Genomic DNA, 27,240 nt, shown 5'->3' with positions numbered 1-27,240 from the left:
AGCAGTGCCAGTGAAACTGAAGGCAAATAAAAAGGGGAAGAGGCTGAAAAAAATTTAAAAATCATTTTATTGTGGAAAATTGATAACTTGTATTGTAGTTATAATAGAAAATAATGGAAATAAATGTATAAGAAAATAACTATAATAGAAAATAGTGATTTAAAAGATTTGTTAAGTAATCAGACTATAGTGTTGCTTGGTGCGTTTCATATCCAGAGTACGGAAAGTATCTGAAATTACTAAAAAATATTTTCCAGGTGCCTTGTTCTAGAGCAGATGTCTTCAACAGCAGACAGCTCACTATGGTGGAAAAGAGAATGCTAATGAAGTTTTTGACATTTTGTTTGGACTATGAACAACACCCTGATGAATACCAAGGTAGTGTTTCATTGAACAATGTACACTCTCTTCTTATGAGTTCATTCAGTTATGCACAATTTTGATACCTCTCCTGTGTTTTCACACAATTTATTTTTATGGATTAATTTTCAAAGTATGCTTTGACCTTTTTGCGACCTTTTCACTTCAATGTTAAATTCTTCTACTTAAGCACTTGCTTTTCTAGTTCCCACATCATTTCTTATTTACATTTTTTTTTAACAGCAAAATTATTTATTATAGCAAGGCTGCAAAATGTTTTGTATCATTTTTAGGTGTTTCCTTCCCTCTGACAGGGATTTTTTAATATGGTGAGATATACCTGATTTTTCTTTTCTGTTTTTTCAGGGGGTAATATGTAAATCATCACAATATGATGCCACAAACTCAGAAATGGAGAAAATGGATTTTTTTAACTTTGAAAGTAAATGTAATTTAATACCTCTTAGTTGCAGAAGGCAAGTTCGAAGTGCCTTTATCAACTGTTGGCTTATTTAGAAGAGAGAAAATCTGAATAGATTTGAGCCATAATGTGCAAAGAATAATGAGCATCAGGTCAAAGAAGGAAGGTGATGGAAACCCACTCTCTGCTTTGGGTGTATGCACCTCAGGGTACAAAGAATGAAGTCATGTTCTCAGTTCTTGGAGTCTAAAAGTAAACTAAGGCAAAAAAAGAAAAATCTGTCAAAAAGGAATAATGTGGAAAGAGGAATAGTTAAACTATTGACATACGTCTCAGACTGAAGCATATCAGTGCTTTTGTAGCTTGACAGTAGCTTGGCTAGGCAGTATTTTTGAATCTAGTGTTAAAAAGGAACAATTGTTGAGAAACTGGTTGGCTACTTGAACAAGACCCTTAGATTAGGTAAAAACATTAGAGAAAATTATTTTAAATATAGGCAAGAGAGAATTGGTCAATATCAAGAGTGATCTGGTAAGATTAGGAGAAAAGAGAGCCTGTAATGAACTCCAAAAAGTCCTGAAGGAAGAAAACCTCGTTGCACTGAAGTGGTTTATAGATTACAGGTAATTTCAGGTTTACTGCTGCTGGAAGAAATGGGGGTGCTCAGAGTGAGAACATTGGTGATATTTAGAAAATTTATTAAGTAAAAAAAGGAGACGCCACATCAATTTTAAATGAATCCATTGATTCATGTACCTAAATTACATTAAATTTATTTTACTTGCAGAGTTAGTTAAACAGATTTTGTTCCCACATTTTAAAATAGCCTGCGAAGTAATTGGGAATATTTTGAGTCAGATCAGACAAATGTAAAAACTTCAGGATTTTAAAACTGCTCTTGGTGAGATCATTACATTCGTGGGAAGGCAGACTTTTATAGGGAGAGTTCATGATAGTGAAGAATTTTTTGAAGCTTTTTTCTGTAAAATTTGGAGTTATGTAAGAAGTCTGAAGTGAGGAAAAACTTGAGAATGTTTTTAGAACGATGAAACAAAAAAAACCCTGTCATTTTATGACTTGCTGCATGGCTGTGCAAAGGGTGGTAAGATACATTTGTAATAAAACAGTGGTTGAATCTTGAACGGAATATATAACTTGATAATACTAGTGTCAGCAATGATGGAAATGTTTCTGAATTATCTATGAATTTATCCGTGACTGGAATAAGGTTAAGAGCAGATTTCTGAACAGTATAAAAGTATGCTATTGCTTAAATACAGTCTTTTTTTGAAAAAAAAAAAAAAAAAAAAAAAATCATTCATTTATTAACATAACTAAAGTTTTTCAGGGGTACATCAGTGACATGCAACGCTTGAGTTAAACATCTCCTGAAAGACTTAAGTTTCTTTGAATTTCAAAATGTGTCAGCAGTAGTACTAATTTAAAGGGGAGGTATGGTTCCTCATCCCTGTCATTCTTCTGTCTTATCCATACTTGTTTGTTGTGACCTAGTAATCAATTTGAATCGTGCCTTCTTATCTTTGGATTAAGACTCTACGTGAATGGCTTCTCTGCGCATAGATATAGACTCATAGACTCTAACCATATCAGTACGGATTCAGCGGTACTGTTATCGAATGAGTGTCATTCAGGTACAAGATTTTGGGTAACTTACAGGAAACAGTGTCCCAAGACACTTCAATGATTTTTGTCCACCATTGCTTGCTTTTCTCACATGATTGAGAAATAGGTTTAGATCAAGTCTAACATAACAAATAGATGAAGCCGTAATTTGAAATATTTTAATAGAGTGATATTTCTGTCTTCTGAGAAAAATTTTTTAACTTTTATTTGGCTTGGATTATCCATTTTCAGCAAGATGTTTGTTGAAAAAAAAATCAATTGCTTTTGTTTCTTTAAATATGAAACTGCCTGTTTAAGTTGAAGCATATGAGAAAATACAAATGTTATACAACATCCTTTACCTAAATTTGCTTTTTCCTCAGACTATGAGAACAGTACATTTTCTCATTTCTTAAGTACACGGAAGTTAACGCCCAGCTTGCAGCACTTCATTCTTCACTCTATTGCGATGGTTTCAGAGACTGATTGCAGCACTCTTGAAGGTCTTCAGGCAACAAAAAAATTTCTTCAGTGCCTTGGCCGCTATGGCAATACACCATTTTTGTTTCCTCTGTATGGTCAAGGGGAGATCCCGCAGTGCTTCTGCAGGTAAGTTTTGCTCTTCTAATGCATAGCTTCCAAAAAGGAAATCCTTGGGAATGTAATGCTAATTGATACCATTCATAGGAATCATCCTGTTAATAATTTCATGTTGGTTTTATTTGCTTTACATTTTCATTGGCTAGGAAATTCGACCCTCCCCTCCCCCCAATCAAAAAAGGAAATAAGAAAAAAAAATGTTGGAAATTATGCTATTCTAATACTTTGAAACCATTTTCATTGTATTACAAATGCAAACTGTAATAGCTGGCTGTTGTGGTGGCTGCCTATGATAATAAGTACCAGCAAATGAGAAAAAGAGAATTTAACTCATATATAGCTATCCCTTTTTAAAACTGGCAGAGGAGACTTGCGGCGATGTCTGTCCAAAAGCATGACTGCATTTTGGTAGATTGAGAAAATTTCTGTTTTAGTCTTCGTGAAGTTAGAGGAAGATACGTGTTTTCAGTTTGTGTTACTAATTAATGCTGAGAGTGCATCTACCATTCATAGGTAGATATTTAACAATGAACTGGATTTTTCTGAAAGAAGCAAAATTGTGCCATGTGTCCAGTTGATTATTTAATAATAATAAAAAAATATCTTTCACCTTTGTTACATCACAGACTTATACAAACATCTTGGCATCGTTTTGTAGATTTGTATAGACCAGAAGTTTCCACCTATGACTTGAACAGCAGAAAAGATACCACGAAGCCCTGTTACGCTGAGCCATACACTAACTGCAGTTTTACATTCTTAAACAGCAGCCATATGTTCTCGACTGCTTGAGCCCTAGAAAGCAATTAAAACAAAAATCCCCTATTGATTCCAGGATAAAACATCTACTTCAACCCCTTTACTTGACCTGTGGGCAATGATAATGTAGTCTTTAGCATGACTCTTGAAGTGTGCTAGGGATCGTAGTTATAGCAGAGGAGTTGCTGATGGATGTTTATGGAGAGCATCAAGAATACATGTGCAGAGGGTGGGCGGTTTTAATTTTCAGTTGTTTTCAACAGTTCAACTGGCTTTTAAAAGGCTGAGGGTTGGTGGTTTTTTTATCTTTTCTTTTGCTGGCAAGCAGCCTTTCCATCTGCTCTGTGTGGATTTTCAATGTAGTAACCTGTAGGTCTGAAGTAAATATTAGTTCTGTTTAAAAAAAGCAGTATTGCACAGTGAGGCCATTTTGTTGTCCGAGTGATATATTTGTGTAGCATTTGTTTAAATACCAGTGCAAAATCTTACCTGCTTTGTTCTTTGTTGGTGGACAAGTTCTGCTTTTTACATGTGTGCTACTCTTAAGAGATTCTGGTTTGTGGCATGTTATTGGACATTATCTTTCTGTCTTGTCTGCATGATAGGTTCTGTTTTTCTTCTCTGTAACAGCACTTAAATTGCTGCTAGAAGAATGGCCTTAGCAGCTTGAACCTGCTTGGCAGTATATAGGATGGATGCAATTATATGTTGATAAAAATATTCTGGAATAATTATCATAGTTTGTGGAGGGTATCTATAAAGTAGCTGTTGGCACCAGCAGCTGGCCATATTGTGGAAGGTCTTGTATTTGGCCTTAGCAACTAAGGAAGGCCAAGTGGAATTGTCCTACATGACATATATATGTAGATTACCTAATGTTTCCATTAGTTCATTAGACAACTAAGCATTGTTCTGTACTACACTGAATAGAAATGTTATTTGGTAACATGTTTTGTCAATAGCTTTTCATCTGTACCTTAAACTGTATTTGTATGGAGGATTTTAAAAATGGTGGACTGTATGTAATTAGGTGCTCGGACAGACAGTTTGTGAACAAGAATTATTTTTAGGTAAGTACTGTGGACGCAGCCATGCAATAAAACTTGTGTTCATAGATTTTATGGATGTCTTTGTCTTTATGGGACTTATAGAACCAGGTATCTGTATGTTACCAACAGATTAATAAATCAAAATATTATCAGAGCCATTATAGTAGCACAAATTTTGCATTTAGACCTTCTTCCGCTTTAAATACCTGGGAAAAAGTAAATTTAATAATTAAAATTGAAAGTAGAATTTTAGTTTACTTTTTTCCACTGTAGGTTCTTCTCAATATACTTTTTCTTGCATTCTTGAAAGCTCTTTGGCTTTATTTTAATAGCCAGCACATGCAATTTTCTGTTCTGTAACAGCAATATATTTCAAGAGTCAGCAATAGTGGTGTCTAGAAGTCTTATAAATATTCTTATCAGAAAATCATACTGTGATCACAGGAATTCTTCAGATGGCCTTTTTATGTCCATTGATTGCTGCATTTTAGGGATTATTTTGCTAAATAAGTCTTACAATAAGGACAGTATTTTAGTAGTTGAAGCAAATGACTTGTGTCAAACCAAGAAGTAATTATACTTTTAAAAGGTTTGTATTACAAATATTATAATACAAAATAAAGTCTAAATGTCTTTGGTTTAAAATAAATAATTTAGAAGGCAATCACAATTTTTTTTTTGGTTAATCACAATTTTTGTATGTGGTCTGCCTTGGGTATTATGTTTTGCTAAAACTAAGCAGTTTCCGAAGAATACTCTTCAGACTGTATAGTAAAGTCGTAATGCCACAACCTATACATCATACCCTACAGTTTTTATCACCAGGTTATCAGAGTAAGGTGTCACCTGTTCTGTGATTTCTAACCACCGTTCTATATTCTGTTTTAATGTAAACCTCTTAAGCGTTTCTTGCAGCCAGTTACACTGTGTGTTCTCATCAAGGCTACTGTTATAAATGGCATGCATGCATATTTATGTGAATGAGTCAAAGACATTTGTAAGTCACATCCTTGCATTCTAAATGAATTCTGCATAAACAGTACAACATTTTATAACTACTGACGACACTTGAGTGAGTAAAAGCAGTGTTAGTTCTTTATTGGTTTAAACAGGTATGGTTTAGGAGAGAAAATTAAACTTTTATATCACTGTAATGTACCTCCCAATATGTCGAGGTACAGATGTGAGATTTCTATCTCCATAAATCAGATTCGTGGTACAAGGAAGGTCATTGGAAGCCTTGTGCTATTCCAAGCTGACGAGCAGCAAAACTTTGCTGGCCTGTGTACGGCTTCCCTTGTTTCAGACTTCTTGGTATGAAACTGTTATGTCTTTTCCTTTCTAATGAAGTAGTATTATGCTTAGTAAAAATGAATATAGTAGTATCTCATTCTTGAGGAAAATCAAAGCAAGCCTTTACATTTAATATGGTAAACAAAAGATGCCAAAACTTCAATATTAAGGCATCTAGGGAAATCAATATGTATTTTGCACTTTGCTGTTAACATGTTTGTTGCAAATCTGTAATACAGCTTTCATTTTCTTGACAAATGTCACTAAAGAAGAAGTATAATTACAGTAAACTGTAAAGTCTCGGTGATACAACACTTAGAATATTTAGTGTGATTTTGATATTTTTTTTCTGTTTTTAGAAAACATTAGAAAATAACCCAAATATTTGCTGATGTAGGAGGTTAATGTTAAGTTTGTCAGCTTCCAAATTTTCCTTTGTAACTCTGGAAAGAAAAGATATTTGACTTAAAAATCTGAAATAAGTGTCGAATATGAGGACATACATGCTTTTGCATGTCCTACAAAATTCCTCTTTTGTAACTTGAATCTGCTTTCTTCCAGTTTTTCAGAAGCAAAAACTTTTTGTGTTTTTTATGGTTTTGAGGAGTGTTTGGAAGTGATATTTTACAAATATTTTTTCATATAGTTCACTTTTACAGTTCACCTCAGCAAAATATGCCTCTTACTTTCAGTTTTCCTTTGAGAGGAAGCTTTTTTTTTTCTGGAAGCTTTCAGTTGTGATTCTCTTCACCCCGACCAGTGTTTAATGAATGACAGCTGAGAAGTCAATTGTAAGTTGTGGCCTCGATTCTGTGATTTTTCTCAGTGCTTGCTTTGTGAACACTCTGAATTTTGGAGAGACTGTGCGTAGTTTCTCTTTGGTTTGGTTTCAGATTCTTTTTCTGGACTCTTGCAAATATGAACATAGAAATGGAAACAAGACTTTGTGAGAAGTAGTAGTGCAGTTTTTTCCCATTTGAAGTTTTAGAGGGAATTGGAGACTGTACACCGTCTGTCATCTCATAAAGATTCTAGGGAGTGACACATCGTGTCTTATGTCTCTTCATTAAGAGTCATCCAAGAACTGACAGATGTGGTCGAGGTATTAGTTGCTGAGGTGGTGGAATGTCTTTGGCTGCTTTACCATAGGAATTAGTGATTCATTGACTTTTATGGGTAGTCAGTTAATGACTTGCATTTCCTATAAATAGGCTTTGAACTTTTACATTTGTGTATGTGTTTGGTGGGCAATGTAACCTTTTTTTAGGAGTTGTTACAAATTCTAGCTGAAATGGTAATTTTTGTGTTGGTGCCAGTGACAGTAGTAATTTTGTGATGGAGGAAAGATCTGATTAAGATGGTTCCTATCTTTCAGTCCCTATATTTACAAGATGATTAAGAGTCCAGGCTGGGATATGATGGATTGTGTGATTGATTGGAAAGGTTCCTGTATATATTTCAAAAATGAATAATCAACCTGACTGTAGTAAGCACGTAGAATTGATATATTAAAAATGTAGTGCAATATCTTTTTCATTTGGATCTCTAGATGAGTGTCATGTCTCTACATGTAAGCAATATGCGTAACTTTTCAGTATGTTGATTGTATGATTTGGCATATTAATGAGAAATGCAAACTTAATTCCTTGTGACAATCAGATATGACACATTTGCGTCTTAGCACGTGCAATTCTATGCAAGCATGAAAGAATCACAGGTGATTTCAAAAACATAGGTTTTATTAGAGATGTGAGTCCAGTCCAACATTTCAAATATGTAATTTTCATATTTGTATATCTCTTATCACTTAAGATTATTCCATTTCTTTGGACCTGACTTGTCAGTATCACTTGGTTTTTACTAAAGTACTGAATAGTAAGTGTAGCTGCAGTGCTTCTTTCTTCTTAATTGTTTTCACTTGCATTTCAGTGAAATAACAAAACTTTTGATGTAGTTTGGGTTTTAAAGACAAATGCTATCTTTCTCTTCACTCTGTTGGCAGATGAATGCAAAATGGACAAGCGTAGTTAGCATGATTGTTTGTAGGATCAGTTGTTTGTTTTTCCCTCTAAGGAAAACCTCTTTCTTGGGATAAACATCAGGGAAGTGAGATAATCCATCATTCTGAGACCTGTTCACTAGTGATGGATGGATAGATTGGTAAAGTAACTCAATAATCTTCATTTTTTTTCAGGTTATTCACAGATCAGTGAGCATTGTCGTTAATAAAGCTATGGAATGCTTTTGTGTCCTTGCCCACATTATTTCTCAGAATTTGACAGGAAAAGACTTTTAATTTGGAAATAACCTGTGTTGTGAAATGCATTCTATATGTATGAAACTTTGCAAATACATTCCCATTTTAGATTTTATCTTTCTTCTCAGTGAGATGTTTGTCAGTTCTTTGTTTAAAATACTATTTACCAATATGAGAGCTTTTCAGCTCCTTATTATTTCACTGACTAGAAATACAGTGTTCTTCAGAAGTTTATATCTCATGAAGGCCTTCAACCATTAGAATATATCACTTGGGATGCTCTGAATCATATGAATGTTGTCAAAGTATATCAATTTCAGATCCATAACTGGGCATGGAAGAGTTTTCAGTCAAGATATTGTATAATGGGGATTAGAATATACCCTATGGTATAGGAAAAATAAATGTAACATTACATATTAAAAAAGGCTGAAAATAACTTACATTGTCCTTCTATCTTTCTTCATCATTCTTGCCTTGTTTTACAAACATATTTGGAACTTAAAAACACAACATGCTATAATGAGATGATATTTCAGTAATTATTTGCTTTAATAATTTAGAAAATGATAATAATATGAAGGCAATATATCTAATACATTATTTGGTATTATCTCTTCACAAGTAAATTATTCTCTGCTTGTGTGGGGATGTGCAGATTCTGGCTTATATATTCTTCCTGAGAATTAGGACTCAGATATACGAATATGTTACAGCATTATCAGAATATCTATGGAAATGACATGAATGATTATCATTGGAGCAAATCAGGGTTGTAATGCAAATGTAGTTTAGCAGAGTCCTTTTTAATTAAACTAGAAGACAGGGAAAGGTAGCTTCCAAAACATTACTGAATTAGCAAAATAGTCCTTGAATTTCATTGAGGGTTAAGATAACTTGAGTTTTCATGTCTTCTCTGGAGGCAGAGAGCACAGAAATGGGTTTTATAGATGAGCTAATGCTTAGTGACTCGTTTCTAGTTTTTGTGTCTCTGCCCTACGGTCCTGATCTCGCAAGCTCCTCTTGGAGGGCAGAACTGTTGTATAATTGCAGCTAAAGGACCTTGTGCAATGAACAGCTTCTTCTCTTACAAGGTCGACAGAACTTAGAGCCAGGCAGGTCTCATACTTCTACCTTCTGTAGAGATTAGTCTTCAGAGTGCATTTGTAGTTAACTACCATCACAGTAGTACAGTAACCACTGAACTTTTCTTCTTTTATCCCCTACTGCTGTGTAGTAATTTCTTACAATTTCCACAGTGCTTTAGCTATAATTTCTTGGGTGCTTGCTAAATAGTTGAATATGCTGCCTGATGGATCCTCACCTTGCTTTCATGTACATCATCTGTTTCTTGAATTCAGCATCCCAGAGAATGATTCTTAACCTAGTTTCACTGTAGAGTAGTATTAATTGCAATATGCTTGAAAAATGTTTGTATAATTCTTCCATTTAATAAGACAGTATTGAGCAACTTTTCTTTCGAATTCCAGTAAACTTTTCTTAAGCAGGTATGTTAGTACAGCTACAATATGGTTAAAATGTGGTGATCATCCCCTAGTTTGTTTTAGGTCTTTGCCCAAAACTCAGTCGAGGGTACACCGTGCAAGTTAATTTTCTAGCGACATTCGCTTTGTGGTCTGCTTTTAGATAATTTTGTAAAGCGAGATGCAAATGTACCGACTAAATTTCTTGAAAAGACTATTTAGGGCTAACAGGATCATTATTCTAAGAAAGAACACTTTTTACGTTATGATTATGACCGTTCAAAATCTTGACAAAACTTTGTGGCTCTGGAACTACATACTTTAGACCTAGTCTCAAATTCTTTACCTGAGATTTTGAATTTTTGCTGAGCAGACAGTAGCCTCATATTTCATCATGCCAGTTTTCATCTTTCAAGAGCGTTCAGATTTACTTTGCAATTTCAATAAATTTATTATGAAACAGAACTTATTACTAGCCTTTTTTGCTCCAACAAGTGACAATACTTTTCCCTTAATAGTTTTATGGGACTTTTTCTGGCTGTACTCTTACCGAGATAAATTTTCATAATTCTTTGTGACTTATAGCTGTTCACTAAGATCTTAATAATTTTCACTCCTCCTGAGATTTTCTTGTAAATAACTTTTTAGGTTGATTTGGTAAACTTTAAAGTAAATTTATCCTTCTTTCTAAATACTTTATTTAAGAAGGCGAAATCCCAGACTCTTTAGTTTTTCTACAAACAAAACCCCACAAAACACTTCTGCTGGAAAGAGCAGTTGTGTTCAAGAGAGAAAATTTAAAATTTCACACAAATCTGTTTATCTTTTTATTTGATCAAGAGACCCATCACCATGGAGTAATCTAGTCATCAAGAGTTTATAGTCAAACTTGGGGTTTTCTTCTTTCATGATCATTAGGAGACCTACTTCTCGCACAGATATTTTTTTCCCCCTCTTAAGTGTTCCAAGTTGTAGGATGTCACATTTAATTTTTCTCATGAGCCAAGAAATTAGATGACACAAACGACTTTGTTTTCAAAATCCTTGTATGCTAAATGTCTTTTTTTTTTTTTTTTCCTGCAGAGGTTTTTTTATCTCCTGTTGTACAGAGGATTGTTCTGAAGGGTTTCTCATCCATTTGTACCTCTCCTGAAGTTAGCATCTTTTTTTCTTGTTCTCCAGCAGTAAGAGCCTACAAGGAACTGAAGTTGGGTGGGTTGTATGCTCTCTTGCAAATTGCAGGTCTATTCCATCAAATATTACTTCTACAAATTTTCCTTTGCAAAAAGTAAGGATATAGCAGAAAAGAGAAAGTCACATCTGCCAGATCAGCAGCTGTGTGCAGTAGAACGGCCTATGTAACACTTGCAGGCAAGCAGAGCCTGACTGGCTGCATTCACCGTAGCCCGTATGAGGGTGGTGGTGAACCAAAACTCCTCTGAAGTGGAGCACTGACTGTGAATAGAAGTAGACTTTTACTTCAGAAATTACTTAAAGCTAAGCAACTGCTATTCCAAAGCAGATTTTGCTCATACGTGTGAGCACCTTTTTCTGCAATTACCGTATTTGTGCAACTTTAGTATTTCTTAAATGAGGATTTTTGTTGTGTGGTTGTTTTAAATGTGGAAGATGGGAAATTAGTTTCATAGTGGAAAGCTTGTATAAGAGGATAGCTAACAAGTGTGCATAATTATCGAAAATTTTTGTGGTGTTAATGACTTTCAAGTGCATTATTAGATAAATTGGTCTTTCTCTTTTATTTACATTAGGACTTTATTAATGGATACAACTAAGCTGCTTTTCCACCACTCTTAGACTCTCTAAACAACTCTTCTACAAGAGTCATTAGTAACGTAGCTCTCGTATTACTAATAAGCTTGCCAATAGTTCCGTTGCTTAAATTACAGTTTGAGAAGTGAACACAGAGCTTATACGTTTTGTCAACAGAACTTTCTCAGGTTTTAGAAACAGCTTAATAAATCAACGCTTACATGGTGCTAGACTGGAAGTCTAGGAACATAAAAGTGTATGATGAACTAAGATTTTTATTGCAATGTTTTCTAACATTTGAGTTTTGGAAAGCAGAATTGGAATCCTGAGCCCATAAAAGGCAGTATTGACTCGCCAAACCCCTAAACTTGCAAATCGCATAATAGGAGCTCAAATGTTAAACTCTTGAAATAGTTGCACTTTAGTGCAGATTTGGGCATTCAGATATGAAAAATAAATATTAGTCCTTGCCAGACTCTGAAACAGATTTAAATTATCCCTGTTTTGTAATTGTGGAGAAAAGTGCACAAGAGGGCACTCAGATTCTTGAGTTTTGTTCTCTAAACAAAAGCAAGTACCCCAGTTTTTATCTTGTTACCTGGTTTACTGTCAAATACTATACACCCGAATGTATATGTCTGTATATAGGAGCCTATATACTATAAAATAAAAAGGAGCAATTTCTTAGTTTTGAAATGAAAGTCGTTTTTTAAATCCCTAGAAAAAATACAAAATATGGAATTTGCTATAAAATGACATCTGACTGGGCTACTTTTTCTTTTTTTTTTTTTTTTCAACCCTCTCTCAGCTGTAGTGTTTCTTCCCTGAGCTGTCACCATTCCTGCCTGCTTTGTCTTTGTTCGTGAAAAGAGTTTGCTGAAACTGAAATGAGCAGAAGTCCTCGTACTTCCCGTGCCTTCCCCCGCCCCCCGTGTTTTGACTGGGAGCTTTACCATTACAGCAACTCTTTCTGTAGCATTTCCCAGTCACAGTGCTGGGATTTCCTTCAGGTTTACCATGCTAAAACAAAAGCAAAGATCTGGTGAAAGAAATGATCTTGCTGTATGAGTACAGGCACAAAATTTGTGGTTCCTGTAAAATACTCTTTGGAAGTTAACTAACTTCTGGTTGATAACTATGCAGGAACTTTCTGACAGTTTTAAAACTCATTCTGATAATTGGATTTATAAACTAGGCTTATTCTATAATCTTTCAGGACCTATTTTTTTAATTTTACAGGAATGCTGAATACCGTTTCTGGGGGAAAAGTAAAAATATTTGACTCTTCACTTGCTTGCTTAAATATTTATTGTCACATATTATTCCTTCCAGTAGCCCTCCAAATGCCAGGACAGTTCTGGTTGACATTCATTGTTATCTTCATTATTTCTTTGGTGCTGTTTTTTTATAATATTTTGTCTTCATCTGGGTGGGTGCACATACTGTGAGTTGACTTTTTTGTGGGAACTCTGTGTTGGGAAACTTTAACTGTAGCCATTTTATTTATTTTATTTGTCTGTGTTCTCCTTTTTAATGTTTTTAGAACAGACAACAATGTTGTAGGAAATGCTGAAGTTCTAGGGTCTCTTCAGGAAACACAGAATTTAACATAAGAACCAGGTCACAGCTTTCTCTGTGTGTCAAAATAAATTGAAAGAGGACAATTCGTTAACTCGGCACTTGGCATGTTGTTCTTTGATCTGTCTCCAAAGCTTGCTGTGCTGTACATTCCCTCTTTAAGGAGGGAAGCAAATAGTTTTTGCTATAAAAGACTGTACAGTTGGGGAGAAAAATATTCAATTTTTTTAATTAATTGCTCCATACGTTTTAGAAGTAGAAGATAAACTGTGTGCTAGAAATAAAAGCTACTTTTATTTTTGGTGTGAAACTATGCGATATGGTTTTCCAGTTCTTTTACGTAGTTTCAGAATGAACTAAGGGTAAGTCTGTAATATAAGGATGTTTATGGTTTCTCTGTGGTGAAAATCAAGATGTCAGATGGAGAGACATTCTATTTTTGTTCAATTAATATCGGAGAGCATTACATCAAAGCAGTAAACTCCTCTTGTAGCAACAGATGCAGCAACCCTGAAGCCTATTTTCTCCCTTGTTACATTAGTGTTTAATTAAAGAAAACAACTAGTTGGAGGCAGTTACTTTCTGTGAAATGTAATGAAGATTTATTTTGTAAGTGACCTTCACTGCATTAGCTGAATCAGTAATCAGTAAAATTAATAGAATAATCAAATTATATACAAACTCATAAATCATCGCGAATATGCTGTCAAAAATTCAGCTTTTAATATGTCCTATTGTTTCACAGCTGTATTAAAAATTACAACTACTGATTCCTGCCTTGATGGGAACTGAAATGGCATTTAAAGGCTGTGTATGATGGAGGGCTACCAGGCCAAAAATTTCCACAACTGTTAATTTAGCTGTAATACGATTTGATGTCACCAGGGCAAAGTTGAAGTTGAGTACAGTGTTGTTGCTATCTTTCAGCGAAACTTGAATTATTGGTGTAGGCAGTTGCCAGTTAATTAGAGTAATATCAGTTTAAATGTCTGTCATTTAGGGTTAATGGTATCAAAGAGTTGCCTTGTACTTGAAGTACAGTCAAATCATCTTGAATAGCTTATTGTATGAAAGTAGTGTTAGCATAATGATTTTATTTTGTCATAAATTATTGGGATACCGTATAGTTTAATATTTCAATTTCTATATTTAAATAATTTTGGCAAGTTCTTCCTAATCATGTCATTTTTCATGCTAGGCTGTTGTAATAGGTATTTTGGCTCTTTGTAATTGTTTAACACAACACAATCAAAATTCCTTTCCATTTTCATTTAAAAAGAGAAGTTTTCCACTATGAAAACAGGTCATGCCCTCCTCCACTGGGTAGCAGGCTACTTTTGAGAGTAAGTAACTCACATTTTTGCGCAGCCAAGCAGGAAAGTTCTTTCAAAGCATGCTAGAAAAATAAAGTGCATATATCAAAAAGCCTGTGACTGTAGTTGAAGTCAAAGGAAAAATATAATTTATAGTTTTTAACAAAGGAATCTTAGTTCTACTTAGGTTAATAGTGCTATTCTTTTATACAACATATGAAATAAATTTATCCGAGTTGGTTTGAAAGATCCTAATACATGCTTTGTCAGGCAAGAAGCCAGATTGCAGCATTAGAGATAATAAGCCCGCAGCTCAAGGCTCTGTAGTAATTCTTCAGTGGATGTTTAACCTTTGTGTCATCTTCAACAATCTCCAGACTACCAAGGTTGGGATTCAATGTGGTGTATGTTCTCCCTGCTTTTGCATGGGTAGAAGAGATATTTCTAGAGAACTGGATCTTCTGATTCAGCCAGTAGTAAGTGATACTGCTGACATTTCCTTAGCCTTCTACCTTTTGGAGTACAACTCAGCAGAGATGCGAGTTGGTAATACGCTTCAGCTGTTTGCTATGCTGCATCGTTCATGCAGTTTAAAAGTTATTGCAGTACTAACCGTCTTTGAGCTGTCTAATACAACTTTTGAATGCCAACTTTAGGAAGTCAGGTTTTGCAAAATGAAAGTTTTCTTTTCAAGTTCATCATCTGTGAACAGATACCTAAAGCTCTTTAACTTAAAAAAACCAAAACAAACAGAACCAAAAAAACAAAACCAAACCAACCAACCTGTTTGTAAACCAGGAAAATCCTGCTATCATCCCAGAAATCTGGGAGAACTGTGTTCCACCAAACCAGCCTGCCTTTCTCATACTGATTTTTTGCTTTTGGTTAGTCTGATGCCTAGCTAGTGCTAGGCGGGTATTAGAAATGTAGTCACACTAATCTCTTAAATTGCAGTGTAAACTCTACCAGAAGATTAATAGAGTTGCACACTCTTATTTTAAATACAATACCTAAGCAGACTGTGTTTAACCATAGAATCATAGAAAGGTTTAGGTTGGAAGGGTCTTGAACATCATCGAGTTCCAACCCCCCTGCCATAGGCAGGGACACCTCCCACTAGACCAGGTTGCCCAAGGCCACATCTGACCTGGCCTTGAACACCTCCAGGGATGGGGCATCCACAGCTTCTCTGGGCAACCTATTTCAGTGCCTTACCGCCCTCAAAGTGAGAAATTTCTTTCTAATGGGCAGGGACACCTTCCACTGGACGTAGTTACTGATAAAGAGTCAGGCAGTGTAGCGATAGGATGAGTGGTAATGGTTTAAAACTGAAAGAGGGCAGATTTAGATTAGATATCAGGAAGAAATTCTTTACTGTGAGGGTGGTGAGATACTGGAAAAGGTTTCCCAGGGAAGCTGTTGAGGCCCCGTCCCTGGAATTGTTCAAGGCCAGGTTGGATGGGGCTTTTACTAACCTGGTCTAGTGGGAGGTGTCTGTGCCCATGGCAAGGGGGGCTGGAACTAGATGATCTTCAAGGTCCCTGCCAATCCAAACCATCCTATGATTCTATTATTAATTCCCAGTTCCTCATTAAGCTTTGTCCTTGAGACTCTCTAACATATATCCTGTTTCTGTAAGATCATGAATTTCTCTGCATTATAGTGCTCTCACACAAAGGTTAGACAGTTGTTTTTTTTTTAAATACATAACATAAAGATTATTGGTTGTTTACCCTTGTTTGATAGAATTTTGAAGAGTGTGGTCTTATATTAAAATCTTTCATGAGCTAGAATTTAAAAAAAGTCAAAACTAGTAATATCACAGTCATTTCAGTGTTAATGTGGGTCCAGTAAAAATGTTAGGCATCACTTGCAGAAACTGAACTTCATTATTTTGGTGAGTTAATTTACCTTGTGTTGCATCAAATTGACAGAAAAGTAATCCCCAGAGATTAAGTCTGGTTTTTGGCAGATATGGGAAGTTAGGATGCAAGAATTGACCTGGGATCATGTTTATCACCAAACCAACTGAACTTTTACTGTCTAGCTTTACAGGAGAGCAGTCTCAGACTTTGTGCATGGGACAGATTCATCTGGTGAAGAGTTTTAGTCAGAGATACCATCAAGGGGGTGATAAAACAGCATGGCTAGTGGTGACATTTTGCAGTGGGCTGACTTCACAAGGAGTCCCTCATGTTTCGATGTCATAATCTAGTTTCTTTAAATTCTGAGTCTCCTTAGAGTTTAAAAACAGATGCATTGCGATATTGGCTTAGTGTTTGGGTAGCATAAGTTTCTTTGGTTTAGGTATTGGGTTTTGTTTGTAAGTGGAAGACTGCTAAATAGCTTAGTATACTTCAGCTTTTGAAAAACTGACTGGTGAAACTTGTTCCTTTTTTCATTTAGAAAATTTTTCTATCATCATGCATAGAATATCTTAAGTGATTGTATCAAAACATAGGCAGAATCTGGAGCAATCAGTATTTGTAAAAAGTCATCTTTAGATTGTAAGAAGTCTTCATTCTGCTGGGGCACTTCTCAATGCCCTCAAAATTTGAGCTGCTTGTAGTCAATGAAGTTCCCACGGTACATTTTGTAAGAGTAGAGAAATAACTTCTGAATCACACTTAGAATTCTAGTAGAGGTTGGTATGGTTATCGTGTGTTCTTACATTTTTGTGCTACACCACGTGCAATGTACCGGGGTCAGAATATCAGTAGATATTCTATGCATCTGAAGGTGCTTTTCCATCCTGAATGACTGAAGATGGTAACAGAGAATGACTGCTTAAGCTAATGTAACAATTTAGAGGACTAAGGTAAATGCTAATACAAAAAAAAGTTAACAACATATCCTTTACAAAAACTTTCATTTTCACTGGTTTTTGATTGTCCAACTCAGAGATTAAGACATATCATTAAAATGTATTACAACATGCATGATACTTTACCTTGCTTACGACACATGCTCACATTGATTACAATTAATCGTGATAGGAGTAACCTTTATTTTTTGCTAATATGTTTCTAGGTTATGTGCTGTATTTGGTGGTATCTATTGTCTTCGCCATTCTGTGCAGTGCCTTGTAGTGGACAAAGAATCCGGACGGTAAGGTTAATATAAGTAACCTCCTGTTTATATAAAAAATACAGATGAAAAATGCGTTAAGTCAATTTAAAAAAAAAATGATTCTTCAAAGATCCTCCTTGGTATTAATAACACATCAACCTTGATTAAAAGTAATTTGTGTATAGGTCCTCCAGAACAAGGAAAGTGGTCTAGAATATAGAAACTAAATTAATTCCCCTGTGATATTACTACAGCTCCTGATCACCCAAGCTTGGAAGACAAATCATTTCAGCTGCCGGGGGGCTGGTGATGAGTGATGTTAGTTTTCCTTGTGGCCTTACCTACTCTAATTGATTTTCATCAGATGACAACAAAGCCCTCTGTTATTGCATTTTTAAAAATGGAGCTCACCTAAAGACTCATCAGATTAATCTTTGCTGATAATGCATGTCACTCCAAGAGAAAAGACTTTAATGAGTTTTTAGGTAGATTGTTGTCATAAACTATGGTGCCCTCTTATCCTTTTTCTTTTACAACAATATCAAGCCTATAGGTGCGTTTACAGTTGAGCTAAGAAAAATCAACCTGTAGTTTTTTCCATAGCGGCATTTTTCACACCTCTAAATTGTCATGGTTTGTTATATACATTCCATCAGTTATTAGTCTAACTGCAGGCTTTGGCTCTCTTAAGAGTCTGTTTTCAGCTTAGTTTCTGTAATTGAAAAGTTCAAAACGTGCTGTAGAAAATTTTGAAAATAAGCTAGAAAATATGTAGTAACATTTTATAGGAAAATTATTAGTTAAGTGATCGGTGTAATGTGTTTACTTTCAAGTTTTGATTCTTTGAGCATAGTACTTGTAGCTAGGTTTGTCATCACATGGTCAAGTAATGTCTGTTTTCCCTGAAATTCTATAAACAACAGATCTTATCTATATGTCAGTTCCTTAAGCTTCTGAGTTCATTGCAGTTTTAGATTTTGAGATGCAAATGTGATAGTATTTCATCATGTGTGTCATAGTTTTAAGTGCGTATGCAAATGAAATTATGCCCCTTTCATAAACTCTGTAGTTTATTTTAACAGTAATATTTGAACTTTTACTGTAGGCAGCTTTATTTTCCAATCATGCTGAAATAGTTAACTTGCTCTGACAGAGGGACAGAGCTTATACTTGTTAGCAACTTCCAAACGCCACTCTATAGAGATCTTAACTGGTCAGTGGTGCTGGTTGCCCCAGTTTCCAGCTTCTTTTGCACATTCTGAAGACCTTTGAAATTAAATGTTTTCTTTGATAAGGTTATATGTATTCTAAAAAAGGTGGAGTGCTGCTTTTCCTTTAACCTGCTCTTATGCTTTGACTCTTAAGTTCCTCACGGTTCCAGATGGGTTTCCATTGTTTTTTTTAGGCTATTAGGGCTGATTTAGTGGTTCACTTGTGCCATTCTCACTTAAAACTGAAGGACAGATTTTTGAGGTGCAGAATTACTGAAATACTTTAAAAGACTTTACCAGACTTCCGTTATTCCAAAACCATTGGTCTTTCCATAATGCCATTATTTGATGCTGAATATGAAGAAACACAACACAGCTGCCTGCTTCTGTTATCTCTTTTTAGGTCTCCCATAGTTTCAAAGCAGGTACTTTACCAAGTAGCATTTCTACAAAAAAAAAGTATAGAGGAGAAGGGAAGTGTCAGGCTTCGAGATGATGAAAATAAAGCAGCTTAGGTCAAAATATGTTTTTTAAAAAAGCATTTTCAGCAATGAAAGAAGGATCATAGAACGTTCTCTTTTTTCCCTAATAATTTTAAAAAGTCTCAAACATCGTCTTCACCATAGCAAAAAAGTCACTCAGAAAGCTGAGTTTGTTTGATCCAGGTATATGTTATTATTCAGTTTCTTTGTTTTTCTTTTCTTTCACCTGAATGCAATCTGGCTTTTAGTCGCTAGTCTTTTCCTTAGAGCGTTACTTAGGAAGCTATCCAATTTGTTGCTAAGATCAGCACAATTTCCTTTCCCTTCTTTTTATTTCATGTTCTCTCTTTCCTTACTGTGTTTTCCCTCCCTGCACCAGCTCTGATTTCTTCTTGACTTTGGGCTTCTGTGGTTTGCCTAATAAAAATTAGCTATCAAATTGTTAATGAGGGTATTTACGAGTTACTGAGCTTTTGAGTCAACAGGCCATTACTAGACAAATGTATATCTCGTTGTCAGTACAGCTGGCTCTGTAGCTTCAGAGGCAGCTTACCTTGGTTACAAATAGGTTAAACTCATAACAGTAGAAATGTAGTCAAATTGTGCAGTACTTATTACTATTTTGTAAACATCTTCCATAGGCTTCCAGACTTCATCAAGATCTTTGTGGAGTCCTTTTTTCGCTATTTTTAATATTCTTGCTTTAGTACGAGTAAGGAAAATTTATGCTTACAGCTACAGCCTTGATTTTCTTCTCAGACTTTTTGTGGATAGTTTTGAGTTTAATTTGAAGTCCCAAAATACCACCAAAGTTTATTCCAACTCCATTCTAGACATGGCTAACATTCTCTCCAGCACAAGAAAAATAAGAACCCATTCTATATATAGTGGAATTGCTTTTTCACTTTTTTTACTACCCATAACTGTATATACAGAGAACAGTAGATTTCACCCTCAACTATACAATTATTTTTATCATTTTACTATAGCCTTTTTTATAATTTATGAAAATAAGGTTCAGGAAAGATAGTGTGAAAGTATAGAAGCTTTTAGACTTGCCTATTTTAAGATTTTGGTAATCCACTTGGAAATTTCTATTTTTCACGTATTGTTTCAGATTAGGTCTGCGGTTTTAATACATATGCAGAACATCCTGCATTATTGATAGAACTCTGATGCTTTGTTAGAAAATAAAAACCACATCTTATTCTTTAGGTTGAGGAAAAAGCACATTGAATGTATGCATGATAATTATTTTTTGGTTTGTTGTTTATTTTCTCCGTGTTTATTGTAGGTCACTTTGGGGTATGTATGATAAAATTTAAAGTATTTTAAATTACATGGATTGCATTAATAATAAAGGTAGGCATTTTATGCTGATCACACTTTACATATGTTTCCAATTACATAATTCTGTCTCAAAAATGGAAAAGATGTGATAAATGGAAATTTATACATCTGTAATAAAAAGGTATAGCAAACACATAGTAATTTACATATCTTTCTTGAAATATTGCATACTGGCTTTGTCAGTGCTGGTAAGTCCATTTCAAGGATGTCGCCCTTAGTCCATTAGTTTGGATAATGAGCCCTATAAAGTACATTTATAACTCGTGGCACTGCAAGGAGATGGATTCTAATTTTCATCCTTTTATCTAGACACATTGAAAGAAGGTCAATGGAGGGTTCTGTATGATTCATTGTCCCAACACATATCAGATGACAGAGACCTGATAATGTCAGTGCATAAGTGTTTTCCATATTTGGAAGCAGTACTTGAAAGAAATTTTCTCAGCATCATCCTTTGAAGTAAAGTGGAGACTGAAATTAAAAGTGCTATCTCTTCTTCTGTTTAAAATCTTATCAAATGTATGACCTGATAGCTATTCGTGAACAAAGGAGGGGAAACAACACAGCAGGAAAATAAAAAGTGTGTAGTTGCTTTTGCCGGCTTTGAGTGATACAACATGACATTTAATCAACCTTTCCCCTTCTATAACGTTTAGGGGGGTGTCAGGGGAAATTGTTTCATAAACAATAAGAAAGGTTATAATTAGAAATGAAGTGTAGCAGTATGACTTCCTTGTTTATTTGCAGTATTCAAATGAGAATGAAATCCGTTAGGTTAACGTTAAGAAAAAACTTCTTAAAGTTGCAAGTGAAACACATGTTGAATAGAATGCGATTGAAACCGTATGAAGAATACTACGTGTTTAGGCAATGCTTGTACCATTAGGCTGCTTTGAATTACTGTTTTCAAGTTATCTGTTGAATTCAAATACAGGTATGTATGGTGGATGCAGATTCCTATGAAATCAGCATTAGAAGTTAGTGTTATAAAAACATGCTTAATTGTCATTAGCCTCTTACATTTCTAAATAAGCATTGTGTGCACCCTTTTTCAGTTCTCATTTCAGACTATAAAAGGAGCTGATTTACTAAAGCTAGTGGCAGCTGATTGCTGTTATTTACTTAGGTTTGGTTCACATCTCTAGTTTTATAGAGCGTTTTGATCACAGAAGGTAATGAATAACTTGAAGTTACAGAAATGCTCTTTGGACATCTGACATGCAAGTTATGAATACTGATACAGGAATAATGTTGCGCTGTGATAAAACACATTTAAATCTGTAAGGGATCTCTGTCTAAGGCATCTTTTTGTTTCTTTTGATGTTTCCCTGTATGTGTGAGAGAATTTACTGGTTTCAATCCTGTATATTAAATCAACTGAAACATTGAGATACTGATTCAGAAGAATTTAATTAAAAAAAAAAAAAGCGGCAACTTTCATATATCAAGCAAAAGTTAAGTAAAGCTAATTTGCTTTATTTATTTATTTATTTATTTATACAGTAAATGTTCTGATATTATAGAAAACGTTCAAATCTTGTTTTAGAAGTCAGTATTAAGCCTTAAAGAGTCTTAAGATATGGAAACAAACTATAAAGAAAGAAACTGTAGTGCATGTATTTTCCTTGCACTTTAGATAGGAAAAGCATTCATTAAGATAGGTGCTCTTTAAACATGTAGGAGTTTCTGAAAATATTTGTAGCATTTCAGTTTGAGGAAAATATTTACAATTAAATAGAACACAGATCATGGCGTATAGGAATCATCAGTAGAGTTTGGTTTTAGTTAGTATCTGCATGCAGCCTCCTTTTTATTTGTTTTATATCTATGATTTGGTTTCATATATATTATATGTAAGTCTGAAGTTTGTTCTTCTGTAGAGATTTTTCCCCATTAAAATCTCAAATTTATATCCTGTTCTCCTTCAAGCTGTCTGAATTGCTTCTTTCCTGCGGCTTGCATTTCTGTCCCATTTGTAAGAGCGGTAGTCTGTTGTGTTACACTTGACTCTTGAAAATTCTTGTAGCAGTGTCTCAACTTAATTATTCTAATTTTGTTTTGACCTGCTTGCATTCAGAAAGACTTTTTTGGAGGATCTAGGTTTTGGTTTTGTTTGTGTATTTGTTTTGAGTGTTTTTTTTGGGAGGCGGGGTGGTGATTGGTGGTTTGTTTTTGTTTTTTTTTTTTTATTTTAAGTTTTTAAACTGTTGCCTGAGGCAGATTAATACATATTTGCTTTAGAATTTGTATATATTCAAAGACAACCAGTATTGATCAAGAACATTTGTGTTGCTCTTAAAGCAATATGACTTAGTTATTCCTTTTGTGTATAATTTAGAGAGAAATGCTATATTTAGTCACAAATATAGAAACTCAGAAAAGTTCTCGTCTGATGCATGTGTTTCTCAGGGATTTTTCCTTACATTTCTCCAGTTAATTTGCCATGTAGTTTGTCAAATATGATTGGCAAAATAAATGTGTTTTTGGTAAGGTTGCTGATTGGGGAAAAAAATCCCACCACGATAGGGTAACACCTACAAAGTCATTCACGGTATTATTACTTTTCCATGTATCATGAGGTACAAAACCTATGCCATTTTCACCTACAAAGGCCAGGGCTATTAGCTTATGTTTCATTTTCCTTATAAAATGACCAATTCATTAAAGTTCTGATATCATTATCTATAATGATATTGTGTGTAAAAAAAAAAAAAAAAAAAAAAAAAATTCTATATTAGGTAGAATGTATAAGTCTAGAATTTGGTTATCAATTTCACTTGAGTTGTTTTAAGGGTTCACATGTTAAAGAAATGGGTAGCTAACTTATTTGAAAGGTACAAATGATATTCTATATAACTCAATTTCAAAAACTTACACATGCTTTATTACCCTATATCTAAATTTCTTATTTTGGTTTGAATTTTCTTTACAGTTGCAAAGCCATTGTGGATCATTTTGGACAAAGAATAAGTGCTAACTATTTTATTGTGGAAGACAGTTACCTTTCAGAGAGTGTATGCACAAATGTGTGTTACAGGTATGTAGTAAAAAAGTAAGCATAGTAAATCTCTTTGAATTATAGTGTATAAAACACCCTGTTAGTTAAATTTAAGAGGCCGTTGTCTCCTGCTTTATCTTTGCAGTACAGCTTAGTTCTGTGTATAGTTTTTCTCTTCCTTCTATATATTTGAGGGCATACTGTACTTTCTGTGTTTAGGTTTTCTTAAATTTTCCTCTAAATCATATTCCCCTTTTCCTTATGAAAAGAATCCAACTGCTCTAAGTGCATTAGAGATTTCACATTTGATAAAAAGTGTTTGGAAGGTGAAGGTGCCTATTGCTATTCTCCCTTTAAATATATTCAGGATTAGAGAAGTATTAAAAGTCATTGTTTTCTCTGTTTTTTGTTCTTGCCAAAAACATTGGGCATATGCTGCCTTTGTCTTCAAAGTAGTGCAGATGAGATACTAGCAAAACTGTAGTAGTAGGTGCAGTGTAGAAATAATCATAGGCAGTGGGGGATTTGACACTTCAATTCATGAACTGCACCCTAGTGTATTTCCCCTTAATCCAAAATGTCTTACGCTGTTTGGAACATAACAAGTCCTGTAACGTGCTGCTACTAATCTTCATGAAATAAACAAAAGATTTTTTTTTTTTTAAATCAGAAGGATATTTTAGCTGTTTTATATGACGGCACTGTCTCATCTGTTCATCATCTATTTTGGTCATTGAAAGTACCGCATTAATGTTCCAGGTGTGGTCCTACTTCAGTGACTGGCAAAACATCCAACTAACAGTCATATTAATAAAGATTATATTTTTAAATAGCCATCCCACAGTATTATGTTTAGATTGCTATTGCCACAACTCTGAATCCAAGTTGCTATTTTTTACATTTTTGTGAAATGCCATAACTGTTTTATTTAATTGTAGGCAGATCTCCAGAGCAGTACTCATTACCGATCAGTCTGTACTAAACACAGATTCAGAGCAGCAGGTATATGTCAGTTTTGTATCGCTTGTCTCTTTGTTAATTGTATGTATTAATATTTAGCTGTTGGTAGGAATTAACTCATGCCTTTGTTTCTGCTTGAATCCAGCTTTTTAGACAGCTCTCTACTGATTATTCTTTAATTCATTATTCTGTATAAAACTATGAGGAGGTTTTTTTTTTTTTCTTCAGTGGCATGGGTTTCCCTGTTTGGTGGCTGGCACTATATTAATAAACAGCGTTTCTAAGCTACTGTATTTAGGGTAGTTCGTTTTGCTTGCTTTTTAATAAACTGTTGCCCTTAGTATTCTGTTAACTGTTAATTATTTATCTTGTTAAACTTCATTCAAAGCTCTTTGCTTTTTTTAACATTCACTTTTACCATTCAAAGTGTTTATTATACACTTTCAGGTGCTTCTTTTAATGTTTTTGTTTTGTCAGTCTTTGCAGACCTTAATTTTAAAGGATATTAATTTGTGTTAAGTGTTTCCTCCTGTATTCTTACAGGTTAAATAGAACCTACAAAATAAGAACGTATGTGACAGAGAAGTCTGTTCTTCCTAAGTCTTGCTGCTAGGATCCTGCATAAAAGTACTCCACTTTTTCTCAGCTGGCAGTGCTCTGACCAGTCTTCAAAAAACATTTTGCAGTCTCTTGCCAACAGATTTTCTGAACTCTCATCCTTTTGGAAAGGACTATGATGTGAGGTTTTCTGTCTGTTCCGCTGCTGCAGATATTCCTAACAAAGGTGGCCTTAGTAGCTTTGGTAGAAATTCGTGAATGCTCAAACTCTGCAGAATCAATTCTATGAACCATTACTATTAAACCAGAAAACAAAACTCTATAAATGTCTGCAGTTATTTTTCACCTTTACTCAGAATTGTGTTGGTTGCCTCATCCTCCGTGTTACTCTGTGTTAATGTAAGTTATTCTTTCTGCTTGATAGGTTTCCATTTTGACAGTTCCTCCAGTGGATCCAGGAAAACCAGCAGTTTGCATCATTGAGTTGTGTTCCTCAACCATGACATGCATGAAGGACACTTGTAAGTACAGCATATATGTAATCTTAACTATATTTTTCCCATTGACTCTATCAACTCTGAAACAAAATTTAAAATATGTGTATGTCACTCCTCTGCTGCGCAATGACCAGGTTATTACCTGAGAAAATAGTGTGTACTGGGTTATTGTTACCAGCAGATGAGTGAAATAGCCCATTGTCTTCATTCTATAGCAGTTATGTGCTGTTTCATATGGCTTAGGAATCATACCACAAGATTCTTGTAGCATTCAAATTAATTTAAATTTACATGCAATAATTATTTATTTAAAATCTCATTGTGATTTTCATGGTAATATTGTTCTTTACTTCCAAACAGATCAAATATCAGATGTTCCTTTTAAAGCTTATGTCACTAATAAGCTTGATAGTTGTAGTCTTATTAGTACTGGGACAGTATTCTATTTGCTGTACAGTAATTACAAAATAGCACCACAGAAAACTTTTTGTTCTAGCTGCTGTATTATTATTTTTTTTTACATTGAAAAAATAGAATTCCACATTTTGTTTATTCTGCAAGTTTTTTAAGACAACTGAAAATTTAGTAGAATGGCAGATAAGGTGGAGAGCTCTAGTAGACTTTCTTTTCCACTGTAACTGCTAAGATTGTACAGTCTTCAAGTCAAAATATTAAAATTTTTAAGTTAGAAATGTTTTCTTTGTAAAATTATCTGCCAAGAATTTCTCTTACCATTATATTTAAAGCGCCAAAACCCACCCAAAGTATTTTCTCAAATAATTTCTGAAAAAAAAAGGTAAGCAGAAAGGTGTGGGGTCTCAGTTAATACAGATGCATGTATTTGGGGCTTTTTTCTTTCAGACTACCTTTAGCATTTGAGAGAATCTTTATACCATAGGATTCTGTGGCCCCATAAAAAACGCTACAAATCTTTGTTTTCAGAAGGATAGGTTTTCAGTGCAAGCATCAAGTTGTATTTCAAGATTATTTCTAGCAGAATATTTTGGAGCATCTGTTCTTGTCTGTTTCTGCTTTTTTTGTTCAGCATATACTGAAAAATTAATAGGTAAGTTAATAGCCTTATTTTCACTTGTAAAATATTAAATTTTTCCTTCAGTAGGTTTAAAAAAAATTCTAAAGCACTTTACTCTGGTAGCTTGTTGTTAGCTTGTCTTTTGAAAAGGAGTACCTTAGCTGAACTATTAAATTGATGTACCTGAAGTACACTATATTTGGGGGCTATTTATTTTCTGAAAGTTCTGATGGAGGTGGTATTATGTCCCATTATGCGATTTGGAGGAAAGGAGTGCATTGTGATCTGTTTGAGGAAAAGTTATAAAAATTCTTTTAAGAATTTTGTTATTTTTTTTTACTTCATTGGGTTCTTTAATTCTAAAAATATCTAGGAGATCACCTTTCTAGAAGGGACATACCAGTATTTCCATTTACAGTTTTCTATGTACAGAGCTTTATGACTGTTGTTGGTATGTTATGTGAACTTGAAACAGATAAGCAATGAAATGTTCTTACTGGGTATGTATTTTTCTTTCCAAATTCTTTTTCTGAATTCTGTTAAAAAGATTACCGTTTTGGGACGCTCTATGGAAG

General features: G+C 34.4%; 1 protein-coding gene across 1 annotated transcript in view; it reads left to right on the top strand.

Annotated features, from left to right (window-relative positions):
- CHM (CHM Rab escort protein) overlaps nt 1–27,240 on the top strand; it is a gene marked incomplete at its 5' end in the record, with an annotated part of 74,862 nt that overhangs the window by 32,593 nt on the left and 15,029 nt on the right. Inside the window, 6 exons of the mRNA XM_082488024.1 lie at nt 258–378; nt 2,788–3,013; nt 17,538–17,615; nt 23,552–23,656; nt 24,556–24,619; nt 25,560–25,656. Coding sequence (XP_082344150.1) covers nt 258–378; nt 2,788–3,013; nt 17,538–17,615; nt 23,552–23,656; nt 24,556–24,619; nt 25,560–25,656 — 691 coding nt within the window. The remainder of the gene's footprint in view (nt 1–257; nt 379–2,787; nt 3,014–17,537; nt 17,616–23,551; nt 23,657–24,555; nt 24,620–25,559; nt 25,657–27,240) is intronic.

This window comes from Vanellus vanellus (assembly GCF_965231255.1).
Source record: "Vanellus vanellus genome assembly, chromosome: 10".
NCBI lineage: Eukaryota > Metazoa > Chordata > Aves > Charadriiformes > Charadriidae > Vanellus > Vanellus vanellus.
This window is presented reverse-complemented; position numbering and strand designations above follow the sequence as displayed.